The following is a 19,589-nucleotide window of genomic DNA, read 5'->3' as shown; positions in this document are numbered from 1 at the left end:
TTAGCTGATCAGAGTTCCTTCAGATATAAAGTTTTGTGCAACAGTCACAATGTTTTGCATTGCTGCAGCTTTTTTGAACCTTTTCGTTCCTTCTTTTATGAGACCTAAAGCTAATTCTTCATTTATTTTTTCTCTCAATTCATTGATTTTTTCATTATTTTCGCTAATCTGCAAATCAAAATAATTTTTTCTTTTTCTATTTTCTTCCTTCTCCAGCTTTTGCTTTGCAATTTTTTCAATTTCTTTTTTATGCTTATTTTCAGCTTCTTTTAATTTGCTAATATACTCTTGATATGATTTGTGAGATTCCTTTACTGCCCTCTATAGTGTTGTTGTAATAGGCACCTTCAACACTCCTCCATAATTTCGAATGGTATCTTTGATTGGTCTAAGAGCACAATAGTATTCTCATGGTGACTCACATTAAGCATTGCTCTATTTATCGAAAAACCTCTCCCAGGATCAGAATTCCCATGTGGCAAAATAAAAAGTTTTGATTAACGTAGTTAAATTTTTTTATTTTAAATTATTGCTTTCGTCTTTCAAAAGAAACAATTCTCTCCAATATCCATCTACTCGCTTTACTTCAGATAAATCCGATAATTTTTCATGGGCAGTCACGTCAAAAATAAGAAGTTTCCATTCTTCCCTGACATTATCAATAAATTCATTGGAAAAGTTTAAATAATGAGCTATTCTTGTAATTACATGGAAACCTTTTGAGTTATCATTTGATTCAACTCTTGGCTGAAAAATTTCTAAATCTTTAAAAAACTGGTCAAAAAAAGGTACATTTGATTTCAAATAATTAACTGTTTTAATCAATGCAGAATGAGCATTCAGGAGAAAATTATTCTTTCACTTTGTGCTAATTTAATTTTAAAAAAAAATTTTTTTTTTGCTAACATACCTATTTTGATCAAAAACTATTTCTTCCAATTTTTACCATTATTAATTTCAATGTTCCTTAAATCTGTGTTTTCCTTAGCTGCAACAATATCATCTTTCATGAATTGCATGATAACTTGTCTGATTAGCTTATTCATTCCACTAAACAGCAAGTTTATTTTAGGGGATTCACTTTGAAACCATAAAGAAAAGGTTTCGAAGTGCTTATGGTTATAAGTAGGGTTGCAAGTTTGTCGCGTAAGAAAGTGCAGCGAAAAATGGTGGCACTGGGGAGCGAATCACGTAAATTTTACTCGGCAGTTAAGGGGTTAATAAAGTGATCAATCAAAACATTAAATTGATATTGCAAATTTAAATTGAAACCTTGATACCTCTTTTTTCCCCACAAAATAACTGTACTGGAAATTCTTAAAACAACAGATCCAGTGTGAGAATTATGAAGTCTTAAGGCTACAGTAGACGTTCAAAAATTTTTTTTTTAGTTTTTATGCTACACTAAAACTTTTTTTATAACTTATGTATTCTATCAAGATATGCCCTTGCAAAAATTTTTGTAAAAAATATTTGGACCATTTTTGAGAAATTTAAAATTTTTAAAAAAAAATTTCATCAATTTTAAAATGCTCCCAGCGGCTTAAATTAAATATTTTATTTATTTTTTTTTTAATATTCTTTTTTTAGAGATAAATGTTAAAAGCTTTATGCATTATATAGGAATTTTCCTAAATTTATTTTAAATTTATGACCAAAAAACAAATTTTATGTAGATTTTTGTTTCAAAATAAAGGTCGTTAGGTACATGAAACCCGATAACTCTTTTACTACTTGTTATAAAACAGAAACAAATGCATAAACTTAATCTAATATACATATAAATAACTAGAAAAAAATTTCATCTCAATAGGATGAAAACAAAGTCGACTGGAACATTTTGAATACGTGAAACATAACAAAATTTCAATTTTGAGAAAAAAAGCTTTTTGTGTAAGAAAAGGGGCGTGGCTTCATAATGTGAAAACGAAACTACCCTATAACTTCTCAAAAAATGACGAAATTTAAAAAAAAAAATTCAGTTGAAAAAGCAATGAAACAAGTGTCTAAATATGTCCAAAAAAAAAAACCGAAATTTTTATCAATTTTTGGCAATATAAAGGACCACTGTAGCCTTAAACACTTGTTCCGTTCTTGACTGCCCTAAACACATAAGAAAAACTTTATTAAATTAGTGAATCATCACTAAGCTGAAGAAGTATAGTACTTATTTATAAATAGAATAGTGAACTAACATTATTGGCTTTTTGGTGGTGAAAACTATGATGAGCTATCAGTGGAGGAAAAAGTGGGGGAAGGGGAAATATTGTTTTTTGGGGGCATCAGGGGATGAAGTCCTGAAAATGATTTTTATGATAAAATATTTTAAATATTTTAGGACCCAAAAAAAGTTTTACAATTTAAGATAAATATAATTAGTTAACAGAGCATAAATTTGCATAGTTTAAATGAAAATGTAATTTATTATACAGGGTGAGTAGCCAGTTTTTCAATCAAAAAATAAGCACCTTTTAAGTACTTTTCATGCACTCAAAAAATATTTTTAATCACCTTCCAAAAAAAATCATTATTAGGATCTGTGCAGTAATAAAAGTTATTTTTTCTATCATTTAAAGTACTTAATTTATAAACATGAAACCAATAAGATTCAATAACATTTTCAAAAACTTAACATAATCATGATGATATAGCTAGTTTCTGATAAATTTTGCACAGAAAATTGTGAAACTAATGCAATTTTTGTAATTTAGAACAACAATCGATATGGCAAAGAAAAAATCTGCCTTTAAAAGATAAAAAATTAAGCATTTTTAACAAACACCGAATAAAAAAAGCATCTTTAAGCGCTTTTAAAAAAAGTAAATAAAAAATAAGCACATTTAAGCACTTTTTAAAAATGCTACGCAACCTGTAATACATAATAGGCATTAAAATATGATTTAATCATAAACAGATATTCAGTCAAATTGATTTCAAACTTATAATATAAATAAAGAAAGAAGATTCTATAATATTCAATAATACCGACTGATAATTTAACATAGTTCGATATTAATCAATTGAAATAGCTAATTAATAAATATGTATATTGATTCGAACCAACAATATTAAAGAAAAGAAATAAATCAAATAACTCTCAATAATAAAAAATCATTTAGCAGAATGAATTGCTTTCTTGATATTATACATTGTTATTATAGGCAGAATTTAAAGAAATTCATAACAAATATTTCTTTTTTCCTTTGAATTCTCAACAAAAAAGAAATAATCAAAAGTATTTTACAATCCATAGCTTTAAAACATAGTATACAAAGCTCAATCAAATTATTTCTTTTTTTTTTTTCTTTTCACTTTTCCAATTACAGTTAAGAAAAATTGATGCAAAGGGATGAGGTTTAAATATACCACACCTCAGGGATGTGATTGACAAAAACACAAAAAAGAGGAAGTTTATAACTATAGCATTAAACATGCAAAAGAAAAAATGATATGAATTCAATAGCCAATCTGATAATGATTACATTATTATCTATTCAAATAAATATAAATGAATGGTAATTATGTTCTTAAATAAAATCTTGATTAAAATAATTTTTTTAAAATAATTTAGATAACTTTGAGTAATTCACATGCATAAGCACGATTTTATGTATCACATCATTTTAAAAAACATTTCTTTAATGGTTAAAGGATCTTTATGGACTTTCCCATCAGTTCTTCTCTTCTTCGATAGTCTTTTATAAACATGACTGATCTGTAGACTGCGTTTTGCAGACTTTTGATCATCAGTGTTGATAGGACAAGAAAGTTCATTTCTCACACAATTTTTAGAGGCCTTAGATTAAGAATTGCGATGTTGGATTTTAAAATCGCGTGAATAAGAATTGCGATGCTTGATTTTAAAATCGCGTGAAAAAGAATCGCGATGCCGGATTTTAAGATTGCGTGAATAAGAATCGCGACGTTCGATTTTAAAATAGGGTGAATAAGAATCGCGATGTTGGATTTTTAGAGTGTGTGAATAAGAATCGCGATGTTCGATTTTAAAATAGGATGAATAAGAATCGTGATGTTGGATTTTAAAATCGCTTGAATAAGAATCGCGATGTTGGATTTTAAAATCGCGTGAATAAGAACCACAATGTTTGATTTTAAAATTGCATGAATAAGAATCGCGATGTTCAATATTAAAATAGCGTGAATAAGAATCACGATATTGAATTTTAAAATCAAGTGAATAAGAATCACGATATTGGATTTTAAAAGCACGAAAATACAAATCGCGGTATTGAATTTTTAAATCGCGTAAATAAGAATCACGATGCATAATTTTTAGAGTCCGTGAATACTTATCGCAACGAGTAATGTTTAAACCGCGTATAAATACGAAAATCGATGTTTGATATTACAACCGCGTGATAACAAATCGCAATATTGAAATTTAAAAATATATATGAATACGAATCGCGACATTGGATTTTAAACTAGCGGGAATATGAATCGTGATATTGGGTTTTAAAAACGTTTAAATACAAATCGCGATATTGAATTTTTAAATTGCGTGAATGGGAATTGCGAGTAATAATTTTTAAATCGTGTAAAAACGAATCAACAAGTAACTTTTAAATCAGTAAAATACGAAAATCGATGATTTACATAAAAATCATCTAAATAAGAATCGCAATTTTAGCAGATTCTGGCCCAGTTCCTAACATTTAAAATTCTGTAAATCAGCCAATCAAAAGAAATCAAATATCAGCGACCGAAACGAAACTACTTAAGACTTAATTTTTTTCCCTTCCAAACTATAGCGGAAGTCGGGGTTGTCAAGGCAACGGCGTACATGCCGAAATTCTACTCATTTTCTTCTGAAGATCATTTTCTCAGGAGGCTACTGCAGGGGGGGGGGAGTTCGTCGCAAGTCCGACTATATCATCCGTTCATTCGACTCCCCAAAAGTTTTTGGAACATGGTCGGAAATTTTAAAAAAGTCTTTCATCCCTGAAAAGATAAGAGAGTAGTGGAGTAGGAGACGGCATTGTTTTACCCCAGCCAGCAGATTGACATGAGAAGAAAGGTTTATTGGGGGCTTCAATATTTTCGCTCCGCAGAAGAAAAAAATTTTCAACAAAATGTCATTTACTGCAGAAAATTTTTTTCCGCACCGAAATTTATGAAAAAAGAGCGGAAGATATGGAAAAATCTGAAAAAAGCGGATCCGTGGAAGAATCACCTCCCTGACACCTACATATGACTTAAAATTTTACAATTAATGACTTTTAAACTGAAATTAATCATTAATTCCAGATAGGCCAGAAAAGATAGAGATGATAAAGATAGGCCAGAAAAAATCTGAAAGAACAAAAGTTAAGTTGTCTTAGGAGTACATATTTATACATTATTAGTATTTTTATAATTTTAAATCTTAGGTATAAAGTGATAATTAATGATATGTGAAATAGTTAAAATTTTAGCTTTCATTTAAGAAAAATAACGATTGCAATGAAGCCTATAAAGTTAGATATGAAAACTTACCTTAAAATGATAATCTAATTTTACAAGAAAAGGAAAACTAACTGCTTGCAGAATTTTTTTCTCATTTAAGGTGTGTTCTACTTGTTTTAGCTTCACAACCTAAAAAAATATAATCACAAGAATTAACTGCTTGATCTTGAGTGATTAAAAATGTCAAATTTCAGTTAGGTGTTCTGTTTATAAAGCTAGAGCAAGAAAAAAAATCAAGTGAATGGTAAGTTGTTTTCTTTAAAATTCAATGAATTAATTATACAAAATTTTGTGAGTTTTGAGGACAAAGATAAATATCAGTCCATAACATTAAAACTGAAGAATAAGAAGAGTTGTAAGTTGCTTGCATGATTTAAGATCGTGGTATAATAGAAACAAACACAAAATTTATTAGTATGCCTATGATAGCAAAAAAAGACACTAAAACAAAAGTATTTCAGAAAAGTGCTTAGTGAGAAAAGTTTAAATCCCTGATATTGATAGTTGTAATAATTTCTTTTTTTTCTTTAAATTGCGGAAACTTCAAAAAATTAATTAACTAATGCCATTATCAAAATTTTAAGCAATTTGGCAGGAATTAAGGTGGCAATGATTTTACTAATGCGTGAATACAGTAATACTTATGTTTACTCAGTATTACAAAACTTTAAGCAAATTATTTGGCTGAGAAAATGAACAAATTTTTATAGTGATATCAGGAAAGGTGATGAACTTGAGAAGTGCAACAGTACAACACAACATAAATTTATTTCTAACTTTCAAAGTTCTAAAAAGGCTTGAAGTAGAAATAAACTTAGGAAGTAAATAAAATCCAATTTTTAAAATATGGCATTAGGCTTGTTTGTAAATCTATAAAAATATTCTTTTTTTACATCAATGAAAAGAAAAAATACATATGCAGTCTTAGTAGTGGTTTGTATTAATTTCGACTATAAATTAATTAAATATAAAATATTAACCTACTTTCTGTTTATCAAGAATTTTCATTGCAAAGTAGTCTTTAGATGATTTGTGCTGTACAAGCATTACTCGACCAAAGGAACCGGTTCCTAATGTTTTGATTCGATCAAAATCTTCTAAACTGGCAGTATTCTAAGGAGAGAAAAAAACAAATTATACTTTTATACATTAAATAAGAGTCAAAGTTTTATACAATTAAAGGAAATAAAATATTTCAACAGTTTTATTCCAACATAATGAAAATCCATAAAAGAAAACTGATTTACCATAGTAACATAATATAAATAACATACAAAGCTTACTCAAGAAATAAAAATTGTTCTGCCTCAACATTTAAAAAAATAGGTTTCTTGAGAAGTATAAAATTTAATTTGAAAAAATTAATAAATGAACAAAAGATAGTGTTTCTACTGGTCCAAGATCATTAAATCTCCCTTGAACTACTATAAAATAATAATCACCAGTCAGTGGGACAACCAAAGCGCCTGTCATCAATCGATTGAAGAACGGCAGCAAGTTAAATCAGTTGGAATAGTATGATAACGGTAGAAGTGCAATGGAATATTTCCCTGTAGCACTTTTGTGACAAATCTTTGTAATTTTTTATTTTTGAAGGTTTATATTTATCATAGAACAATTTAATTAATTAAAAAAAAAAACTTGATGATACATTGAATATAAAAAAAAGGATATTCTGTATGAGAAAAAATAAGTAAATTTAAGTACTTCAGAACCAGTAGCTGAAAATTACAAATGGCTTACAGTTTGAAGCGGGAAATAAAATATATTGTACAATATGCATAATTACTTTAATGGTGTGTATTTTTCTGAATTTTGCTTGGATAATAGCTGTTATTTTGAGCATTTTTTTTTAAATACAAGACCAATCTAGTATTTTATTCAATTGTTCAATCAATATGATATAAATAATCAAGTTTCAGTCAAAAACTAATAAATATGATGTTATGATGAAGCATTAAAATGATTTCAAGTGACGCACAAATAAATTTAACGTTAAATTTCAAGTGGACCAGACTTTTTTTAAAAAAAATAATAAATTTCTAAGGCTGGTAGTAAGTGCAACAAATCGGAAGACCAACGTTTATTGCAATGGTCACAAGTTAGTGCAACTGAGGTGACAAGAATCCATTAATTAAAAATTGCATTATATTTTAGAAAATTAACCAAAAGTATACTCTCGTTCAAAAAAGATAGTAATGTTTTTGGCTACAATTTTAAGACTATGACTGCACATCTTCATTTTAACAATTTCACTCTAGTATACACACATACGCATTCATTTTCACTCCAATTTGGAGTATAGGGCTTCTATCATAGCTTTCCATCTCACTCCAGTTAAGGCCAAATATTTTGTCTTTCTCCATGTCTTAGCAATTGCTTTCAATTTGCTTACAATCATTCTGCTCCAAGTATTTTTTAGGTCTTTCTCTTTTTCTATTGCCCTGAAAGTTTCAATCAAAAACTTCGTTCATTTTAAATTTTTTAGGTTACGAAGAGCAAGTTCCATTTAAGTTTCTTAATTTCCAGATCAAGTGGTTTTATTTTGCTTTTTTAAGGATTTCAGCAATTTTAATGTTATGAAACCCCTTAATACACAAGATTCTTCTTAAACAACTGTTAATGAATTTTTTTTCATGTTATTTTTATTACAGTGCCATGTTTCTGATCCATATAGTAGGACAGATTTAGCATTAGTATTGAAAATTCTAATTTTTGTTGAATTGTTTTTCCAACAGCTGTTCCTTTGTTGTTAATTATACTTCCAAGATACATAAAACAGCTTACCTCATCTAGTTTATTGTTTTCTAAGAATCTGACATTTGTTTAGGATAAATTTTCAAAACTTCAGTTTTATTTTGGTTGATAATAAGCCCCATTTTCTTTGTCTCTACATTTAAAATGTACGTGTTTGTTTGCATGTCTTGAAGGGTGTTGGCCAGTAAGTATAAGTAGGGCTGCAGGTTTGTCGCGGAGCGAATTTCCGCGAAATTGTCATCTTTTTCCCTAAAATCCGCGAATTTACAATACGCTGTACCAAAATTTTGTTCATTTAAATAAAAGTATTAATATTGCTTGAAATTCAAAGAAATACTTTTGTTGTGTATTTTTAAGCCTTTTTTATTATTTGTGCAATTTCTGTCTTTTGCATCATTTATATAATAAATTTTTTTTATGTTTAGAATTTGTGTAATTTTCAAAATTTCCCGCGATTTTTCCGCGAATTTGGAGTCTTTTTTCCCGCGACAAACTTGCAGCCCTAAGTATAAGTCATCTGCAAAATCAAGATTAGATTATTCAGCAAGGTTCCATCTTCACCCCGTTTATTCTCTGATACTCTTTTCATAATCCAGTCGATAGAAATAAAAAGATTGTTGGAGAAAGTACACAACCTCGTCTAACACCAGAATCAATCTTGAAAGATTATGACAGTTGGCAGGCATGGGTAACTCATATATTGTAATTTATACATAAATTAAATAAGTATACAGGAGTTAAAGGATATGTGGTTGATCATGCATGATTTGGCATGCATTTTCTTCAAATGAGTAATCAGATGTCACTTTCATCCAACAATTATAAATCAGCACATTATAGAGAAATAGTAGAACCTTACACTAGTGTAAAATTCTTGCTATATTGACTAAAACTACAACACATTGCTATATTGACTAAAGACTTTTACTTTTCAGGAATGTCAGGACTTTTACGATCTTTAAATATCATCAATAATATCTCTAAATATCAATAATCATGCTGAATTCATTTTTTTTTTACCTTACACACATGCACTTCTAGTTTTTTGAATCATCATATGTGTTGAATAAAAACGCATGATAAAAGTAAAAATATTAGAGTCAATGTATATTAATCGATTTACATGAAATATATATGGACAGAAATTGTTTGATCATTATAGCCAAATAGCAAATATAAAGGAATTATTAAAGCACTGCAGCAATAGATTAAAAAAAAAAAACTTGTTAAGAGCCAATTTTCCTCTTTTACGCATAAAGAAAATGGGTAATTGGGTTTTAAAAAAATTAAGAAGGAAAGAGATTATTCAATGCTCACAAACAAAAACAAAAAATTTAACATTAATTTGAAGTATTATATTGGTTACTTACTTTACTTGGATTGTTCCACTTTTCTTCAAAATCCTTCTTTGCTTCTTCTAGAAACATTTGTACTGGAAAAATAAAACAAAAACAAATTTATAATCAAGTAAATTATAAGCAGAACAGTTGAACACCATCAGTTTGTTTAATACTTCTTAACATGAATCTATCTAAATTCACTTACAACAATGATAACTCAAATCTAAAATTCTTAAGCTTTATTTAATTTAGTACACAGGGTGAGTCCAAAAAGTAATGTCACTGGTTTCATTGTGAAGCTTATACACATAGGTAGGAGACAAAGATGTGAAGGAGATCAAAAATCTTCACCAATGAAAATGCAACATGTGCAACTAGATTTTTTTTAAAACTCAGACTATGGTTTGGGCGTTTAATGGAACAGATAATAAAAAAGTCTCAGTCAGACATCATAGGTAATTGTAAAACTTCACTATTACAACAGACCTCGTCACTCTGCCTTCTTTGTTTCCTGCTTTCTTACCGATTTAAAGATGTCAATGGTTCTCCAGCAGCCTAAAAGTTCTGACACGGTTCCCACAGATTTCTTGTTATAACACTTGAAAACTCTGATGAAAGAATATAATTTTAGGACTAATGAAAAAGACAGAAGGTTTGTACTTAAATTCTAAAGAACGTTCTAGAAAAAGGTTGATTGTGAAGCATTTGATGCCTGGAGATCTCACTGGAAGCTATTTACAAATGCACATGGAGATTAAGACTTTTTAATGTGTTGTACGGGGCCGGGATAGCCTAGTCGGTAGGGCGCTGGGCCCATATCCGAGAGTTCGAACCCTGCCTGCCGAAGACTCCCCGTGTTGTAAAGTGACTGATGCACGTTAAATCTGTTGAGTCGCAAAAGTCCTCCATGTTCCCATAAAAAATCAATACTTCTGGGGGTACTGGATTGGAGATCGATTGTTCTCTGATTCAGGTCAAAATTACGATATGTGGATGAATGGGTCCGCCCTATAAACGGGTGTGATGTATGGTGTGGCAGAAGTCTAATTCTTGGCCATAGATGGCGCCACTGGAAAACAAGACCAACCTCTCTGCCTAAACAGGAATACGTCAACAGTGTTTTCATCATAGAGAAAAAATGGGTGAGAATTTCTCACCCTTTCTCAAAAACAGGGTGAGATTTCAAAAAGTTAAGTGAGATTTCTAAAAACTAAAAAAACACAAAAACTCTTAAAAAAATCATTTCGTTAATTATAATACATTTTTTAACGTCTTCTATTTTTTAAAGCATTGAATATTTTTGGTGCATCATCATAGAAGATTTTGCCTTTACAAGGTATTTGTCCATCTTACATTAGCACATAAAAATTTTGAACGTCTCACATGAAGAAACCTTACCTATGGTAAACACGTGGTTACAGAGAAATGCGTTCTGAAAGGGATTCCGTGGTTGAGTTCTGTTGTTCGAAAAGGTTCTGAACAATGCTGGTAAATAGGGAAGCTAGATAACGGGGCAGATGTTGAAAATAATGAAAGATCCAGGAAGAAAAGTGAAACGAATTTAATTCTAAATGGCGCAATTCAAAGTTTTTTTCGAAATGTGAGAATTTTGAAATAGATTTTATAGAATGCGCGAATTTCTAGTGGTAATAATTTTTTAATGCGAGAAAAGAAAACAATATGCAAGATTCTCGCGCTGTAGTGAAAACACTGGTCAACAACAACGTGTAGTACAGATTGGAACAATAGATATTTTCAAATCTAGTCGGTGACATTACTTTTGGACCCATGTATCTTAATTTTAACAAGGTTTCACTTTTCATGGAGATGACTGAATGTTTGTTAAATACTATTAGTTTTGAAATTATAAATGAAGACACATGAAGAATATGGAGTCTCTACTTCTGCCCAATTATCAAAATAATACTCAGTAAAATCTATTATATTACACTTCGTTATCAAAGATTGAAGGGCAGACTATGTATTCGTGCAAATCTTACTTTTGAAATTAAAACTTATGAAAATATAAGGGTTGAATTTGATATTTGCTTTTATCACACTGTCAAAAACCTATCATAAGTAAACACAAGTTACGAAATTATCAAAAAACATAAATTTTTGCTAATTGTAAATATCTAATAAAAACATGAACCTTTTGATTCAGTAATTGGCTTTTTACTCCATAAGTTTCAATTTTTATAGTTTAGTGCTAATAGTGCCATATAGTATTTTTTTAAAATTACTAATTGCTTAAAATTCCAACCACTTTTAGTCATCATAGTTTATTAAATTCTATTTAAGAAAAAATATTTAGCCCTAACAAATCAAATTTTGACAGAGGAACACAATCCAGATTTCTATTTCAATGTGTGCTAATATAACTTCAACATGATCATAGAAATTTTTTTTTTATGTTAAAACATAATGGTTCTTTTCAGGATGTATTCCTTTATGATGGTAAACATTACTTTTTACGAATATATATAAGCAAACACACATATTAGAGCTCGAAAGCGGTAAAAATATTTTAACCAAAGTACAAACAGCAACCATGCGTCTTCATTCTGTTTGGAATGAACTCTGCTGCTGCTTATATCGCTCTTGCTCTTTACCTGTTTCTATCTTTACTATGCTAAAGTAAATAATTGACTTATTATTTATAAGATAAGAAAATTTATTTCAGTTAAAGATAATAATTTAATCAATGGGTCAGTTCTCTGGCACAGAGTTTTTGGAGTCCGCTTAAAACGGCTCTGATGATGCTGTTCAAAAACAAACATTTAATTGGTTTTCATCTTAAGAAAAGAGTGGAGATATTCTTTCCTTTTCTTTTTGTTATAAATAGACAATTTTATGAGGAATTCAAATGTTTTGAAAACAAACTTTATTTTAATGCAAAATGTTTTCAACGTTGCACTGACAATATTTTTTGGCATACTTTATTATCGAAATAAAAATTCATATAAAACAATCAAACCATATTCAGTAAGAATGTTTTCTAAGTTTGTAAAAATTGTTGAGTTGTATTTTATTATTCTTTAAGATTTTAACTTGTTTTTTGCAGGTTTCTGAAAGATATCTTTAAAATATTGATAAAAAATTTGTATTAAAGAATAATGACATCATGAGAAAATTATGAATTGTATCAATCAAAAATTCAACACTAAATGACTAACAATCATTAACGGTAAACTTTTCAAAAGTGGAAGAAATTTGGAGTGGCTCCAAAAACGATGTCTTGGAACAGACCCACTGTTAATAAATTAAAAAGAAAGTTGAGAAAGAAATTTAACCAATGTAAGGAAGAAAACAGTGTAATCGATTTGAAAATAAAGTATTAAAAATACTTATATATGTAAGAGAGAAAAAAACATGCTACACTGATTTAATTATTTACTAACTACAAATCGTTTTTTTTTAACCGAATTTATAGATGAAGCTATACAGTTCATTGTCAAAATATTGTCTTATGCCATATTTCAATAAAAAAGAAAAATTATAAGTCTAGTTAAGTTGTTGAGACTCTATGTGTTAGGCAATTGCTATTTTACAAAGTCTACTTCACCCCTTGAGAGAAAATGAAGTTTATTATTTTTATTTTGGCTTTGTTTCTTACTGATAAATTTTGCCCCTATTTCTCTTTTTACTATATATATATGATTAGAACATCAATAAATTAACATCAATATAATAGGAAAGTCTATTTGAAGAGAGGTGTATTGAGCACACTGCTGGCAGCAGCCTCTTGCTAACATTAAATAATAGAGATAGTAATTATTAACAATGTATTTCAATACAATTTCCTATAATATAAAAAAATGTATTGCATATTACATTTCATAACACTTTATACTGAAGAATTTCCCATGAATTATGCCCAATATTGATAGAACGAGAAAAATATATCTGTTTCCACTATACAAATAAAATCGTAAAAAAATATTTTATAGTGACTTGTTTTATGTATATTAAGTTATAGATAAAGTTAAATAATTAAGTAAAGAAATTTTCTTTTAGGATAAGTTTATATATGTAACTATCAAAAACTTACTTTACAGAAAAATTTATAGGATATAACAACTAGTAACAAAAATGCTTAGTACATTAAATATAATATGATAAAAGTAATTTAAATTAAGAAATATTTCTCAACTCAGTAAAACTATAAAGATAGAAAAAAGGAAATATAATTTTTTTTTTTAATTCCATCCTTAAATATACCTTAATAGTAGAATCAAAATCACTTTTGAATTCAAGCTCAAAGTTTTTTACTATAAAATAAGGTGTATTTAATTTCAACAGTTACAAAAATCTTGTTATTAGAGTATATTTGACATGGAGCAAGCATGCTTTACAGTTCTTACAACAATTTTGGGACTACCTACCTTATGTATCTTTTATTATTGAGACACTATTACAAAGCACTTCATAACACTATTCAGGATGACATGACGGTGGGAAGATATGGTATCCAAGATATTTTAATATTATCAAAGCGTAAATGAGCTTTTCTTTTTAAAACATATATATATTTTTATGTAAAATAAACACATAGTAGTGTCTTGATTAAATTTATAAATTAGGTGAAATGAATAGTATGAAGGATTTGTTAATTACTTGAACAAAAGTTGGTTTTATTGATGCAAAAACAAACCAAAACATTAAGATAAATAGCATCCTTTAAATTATATAAATCACATGGATATATATAATATATAGCTCCAAAAAAAGCAAATTTTTACATGTTGCCACATTTTCCTGTTACTATATGACAATTGGTTTTACAAGAGGTAATACAGAATTGATATAATACAGAATACTAAAAATAGAACTGAAGTTTCATTTTGACTTTATAGCAGTATAAATCTTTTTTTAATGCATATTATAATTAAATTTATGCTTTAAGTAGCTTTCCTGGCACCTGAAAGTTATTGAATTCTAAGTTGTATTCTAAATGTTTTGCACTTCTGGAATGTCCACAGTTGCAAAGACAACAAAATTAAATGTGTCAATTTGCTGCAACATTTGAACATTTACATTACTGCTTGAAACATTTAATCTGATCATTGTCTTGACTTTTTTTTGTGATTGACAACTCTTTTGCAGGCTTGAAATAGGACAATATATTTCACCACAACCAAGAATATTGCGCTGGTCAATGTTTCAGGATATCTCTTATAATTTGAAACATTATTTTAGCATATTTACTATCTAGTAAGTAAACTCTCAGAGAAAATTGAACTTTTTTAAAAAGTCAGTTGTCTCTCTCTCCTTTAAAAAAAAACAAAACATATTGATAAACATGAATACCTTAACCATGCACCATACTTCTATACAATAAATTAATGGAAAACCTATTTATATTGCAGCGAAAGTAAACTTGTGGTATTTAGAAATAATTTTGGTGCTAAGAGTTTAAAAAGTCATTGGGTTTCTCATTTTATTATTGGCTGCAATAATTGGCTCATTGCTCTGAGCTATTTAGTACTAAAATTTTAAATAAATTTTATTTTTCATGTAAAATTTTACTACAGTCAAGTTCACTTAAATTTAGAGAACAGAAATGAGTGTTGATTTTTTGATGCAGCTTTAATAATTTTAGAAATGAATAAAAAAAAATAAAAAAAAGGGAAAGGAAATTTAAATATGTAATAATGTGTTATTTAATCGAATTATGTTTCAAATAATCAGAGATTTCTTTTAGTTACTACTTTAATTTCAAGAAAATAAGTAGTGACTATAAGAGAATTTTAAATTCCTAACAAACTAGAGATGATATAGAAATTGCTGACAAATTTAATTTATTGAAAAGCCAATAAATAATTATACAGAAAAATTTTCAGAAAATTAATCATTCTTTTATGAAAGATATTTTTTTCTACTTGTAATTTTTTAATGTAAAAAGTTCTTTTCAAAGAATTTTTTGATTTTTGAAAAAGGGGATTCATACATATAAACACGAGGGTTGTCCATAAAATGAAGTTCCCAACGAATTTTCACAAAGAAAAACATGTTTACTGGCATTGAATAATACATGTTTGGAAAGCTTAGACTACCCTCTATTTTTGTGGCATAATCGCCGTTTAGATCAATGCATTTTTGCATGCGGTGTACCATCTTCTTTATGCCTGAGTCGTAGAACTCTGCCGTTGCTCTGCGAAGATAGCTTAAAACCTCTTCTTTCAGCTCTTCTTCAGTTGTGAAATGCGTCCCTCCCCAAGCGTTTCTTCAATTCAGGGAAGAGATGGTAATCACTGGGGGTCAAGTCTGGGCTGTAAGGGGTGTGTGTGACAGTATTCCATCCAATCTGTTGATGAGATCAGTTGTGACACGGGCGGTCATGGGTGCAAGTTGGAAAAAATGCCAAGACAGAAAATTTTTTGACTGAAATACCTAACATACACAATACCCCCTCGACATATGCAAACTATCAAAGAAAGCTTTATCATAATACATCAAGTTTAAATACTGTACAAAAAATATTTATTCATCTGTCTTTTGATAAAATAACAACAGGACATAAGAAAGTAGACCAATAATGTAGACCTAAAAAATATTTTTAAGGACAGAAAAAAAAATTTCCGATTTCCGTCTTCGAGTCAGTCTTGTTTCCGTCTTACTTCCGTCCGCGGACATTTTCGAAAGACGGAAATCCGTCCTGAGGACGGAAGATTTGCACCCATGCGGGTGGTGTGCGGACTAGCGTTGTACTGATGGAGACGCACTCTATTTGCGAGCATGCCTCTCCTCTCGCTTTGAATCGAGCGGCGAAGGTTCTTCAACGTCTGACAGTAGCAATCCGCATTAATTGTTGTGCCGATAGGCAGGAATTCGCACAACAACAGCCCTTCCCTGTCCCAAAAGACACTCGCCATCACTTTGCCAGCAGACAGAATTTGCTTTAACTTCTTCGGCGAGCCTGGATGTTTCCACTGACGGGATTGTTCTTTTGTTTCTGGTGTCATGTAGTGGACCCTGGTCTCGTCTCTAGTGACGACAGAGTCAAAAAATTCCTCGCTATCGGTTTCGTAGGCATGAAGAAATTCGCGGGCTGCTTCCACACGTTACCGTTTGTTGTCATCCGTCAGCATTTTCGGGACCCACTTACACAAACCTAGGCATATCCTATGCGGTTTCTCAAAATGTTGTGAATGCAGGACTTGCTGACATCAGGGATCATCTCGCTGAGGTCCCGAACCGTCACCCTTCGATCAATCAGCATTGCTTCTTCCACTTTCGCAATTGTTTCGTCCAAAAACGATGGCCGGCCAGACCATTGTTAGTCATGGACGTCCGTCTTTGAATTCTCTGCACCATTATGTTGCACACTCATCTCCGTACACTTCACACAATTGGGAATGAATGTCCACCGGAGGAACGTTTTTCGCACACACAAAACAAATCACAGTGTAATTCGCACCTGGCGTGAAATACAAATGGAAGCTCCATCATGTCCGCTCGCCGGGACGGGAACTGGGTGAAAGGGAGCCAAGCTACACATCAGTCTCGCCAAATCCCGCTTAACAGCGCCTAGTGTCCGCAGCTCCTCGGGAACCTTATTTTATGGACAACCATCGTATATAATTTTTTTTTCAAGAGTTAGGAGATGCTACAAAAATCAGGGAGTTTCTCTAAAAATAGGATCATCCAATCGAATCTTGTTTTAATAATTTTGTTTTACCTTTTAAGCACTTTAAAAGAATTTCAGAAAAAAATTGTGAGTGAAAATGAATGTCTTAGATAGTAATAGTCTAATTATCATGTAGATAGCAGTAATAAATATAATTTCATAGGTTAGACAGCATATTGTATTGAATGGTTCAACATTAATAGCAGAGTAAATTGTCAAAACTATAATTTGGATATTAAGTATGTAGGTAAATCATAATGTACGATTGCAATTTTGTAAGTAAAGTATATATGATAGTAAAATCTGTTTAATAGTAATGATAGTAAAATCCGTATAGTAAACTGAGTTGAAGTTAGATCCAATTAGCAAGGATTATCAGACAAGAGTGCAAACACCTCATGTAATTTTTTAATCACAATATATATTTAAATATTAATTATACCACTATCTATTAGAAATATGAATTTTTTATAATGAAAACATTTGAAAGTAAAACAATCAAACTTGTAGTATAAGGCAACTGAAAAATTAACTTTATTCACATTTGCAAAGAAACAGAATGTAAACAGTATTCAATGCAGTCAAGTATGAAGCACAGAAGCAAGATAAAATGTATACCACAACAATGTGGAAAAATCAGGTCAAAACAAATAGTTAAAAAAAAAAAAAAAAAAAAAAACTAGGTGAAGTAATAAATCTTAAATCTTCTTAAAGGAAACCACAATGTCTACTTTGGAAGTTCTGTTAATATGAACTCTGATAAGGGATTTGCTATTCTAAGAGAATATAAGTGAATGTGATTAAATTTAGCCTATTAGCAATAAATTTACACATAATAAGTTAAAGGGCAATGATAGAAACTAAACACTTCTACAGTAATAAAATGAAAATAACAAATAATTAAGCATTAAAGACATTAAAGTTAACGTGACATGTGATTTTCAAATCAAAGAAACCTGACATATTAAACTAAGATGAAATCCATATACACAGATTCATATTTCAGAGAAAAAAAAGCCACAAAAATTCCCAACTGTAAGATAAGGTTAACCAGACTGGTTAGAAATTGAATTAACTGAGCTAATAAGTAAGAAACATACTTTCTACTAAAATTTTGTTTAAAGTTACCGATGGCCTATTTTGTTCATATGTGCCTATTTTCAATATAAATGCAATAAAAATGTAAAAAAATATTTTCAAATCAGTTTTTTTGTTATGTTTTGTAAGAAGTATTGTGTTCTGTTTCTAAAATAAAAAATACAAAAAAAAAATTTTAATCAATTTTTGTTAAAACAATTGGTTTGGTATTAACATACACTTTTATTAACCAAGAAACTCATCTTTAATGATATTTAAATTAGTGATAGTATTAGAAAAATTAAAGTCATTTCAAAGAAAATATTTGTATTTAGTTTACAACAGTTAATCATACTTCTATAAAATGTTAAGCCAGCAAACAGAAATAATAAAAACAGAATTACATTTAATAATTTGCTGAACACAAATTTAGTATTGAAGTAATACACAAACAGTATACTTTTCTGTAATTATGTTTGAATTTTATTCATTATGATCAACTTTAAATAATACAAATGCAATTCTTTATTTTTAATTTTGTATTTATTTAATATTCATATTAATTTAGTTAAAATAATTCAGTTTAAGTACTGCTCAAGAGTAAAATATGTTGTCCATACACCAGTTATTTCAGCTTGATTTTTAAGAAAGCAATGAAAAACAAGGATTTATAAAACTACAATATTTATAAATAGTTTTAAGGTTACCGTAAATTTAAATAAGTGTGTCGAACATAAATCTGTGTTACATGGCACTAGATACCCTGTAAAATTGACCGGGTCTGAGTAATAACTAGGTAATGAAAATCTGACCTATAGTAGGGCTGGTATCCAGTTTATTCCTAGAATTAATATGTATTTTTATAAATCGTAGGTTTTTGTCCTGACATCTTAAGGTAAAATAAAATTGTGAAAATAACGAATATCAGGTACTTTGTTTAAAAATCAAACAAGCTTCAGACTTTAAATTTGAAAAGTTTTCATAAAATTCTCCAACTCCATCTGCCTGAAGTATAAAAGCATTTGATTTGTTACATGATGTGTGTGGTCATTCCTGACAGATCAGGTTTTAACATGAGAGGAAAATAAAAATCAGATTGGAATGTTACATCTGTAACTTTCAGAAATAGAAATTTTTCTGAAAGGGCAGCACTTTTTGTAGTCGTCATAAGAATATAAGGAAGGTGCATTAAATCTGAACAATAGCAATTCTTACATTAGTGAAAAGGAATAAGTACAAAATCAAAAGCAAGTCTTCTGTTAGAAAAGACATAAGAAATAGCAGAAGATTATAAAATAAGAATATTTTTCAGTATTTGA

General features: G+C 29.4%; 1 protein-coding gene across 27 annotated transcripts in view; it reads right to left on the bottom strand.

Annotated features, from left to right (window-relative positions):
• LOC107456224 (cAMP-dependent protein kinase catalytic subunit 1) overlaps positions 1–19,589 on the bottom strand; it is a 452,991-nt gene that overhangs the window by 27,760 nt on the left and 405,642 nt on the right. For all 27 annotated transcript variants that reach the window (XM_071187758.2, XM_071187756.2, XM_071187757.2 and 24 more), the window contains 3 exons: positions 9,594–9,655; positions 6,451–6,579; positions 5,497–5,595 (listed from right to left, as the gene is read on the bottom strand). In XM_071187758.2, coding sequence (XP_071043859.1) covers positions 5,497–5,595; positions 6,451–6,579; positions 9,594–9,655 — 290 coding nt within the window. The remainder of the gene's footprint in view (positions 1–5,496; positions 5,596–6,450; positions 6,580–9,593; positions 9,656–19,589) is intronic.

This window comes from Parasteatoda tepidariorum, chromosome 11, assembly GCF_982258835.1.
Source record: "Parasteatoda tepidariorum strain Cologne lab strain chromosome 11, Ptep-v5.0, whole genome shotgun sequence".
Taxonomy (NCBI): domain Eukaryota; kingdom Metazoa; phylum Arthropoda; class Arachnida; order Araneae; family Theridiidae; genus Parasteatoda; species Parasteatoda tepidariorum.
This window is presented reverse-complemented; position numbering and strand designations above follow the sequence as displayed.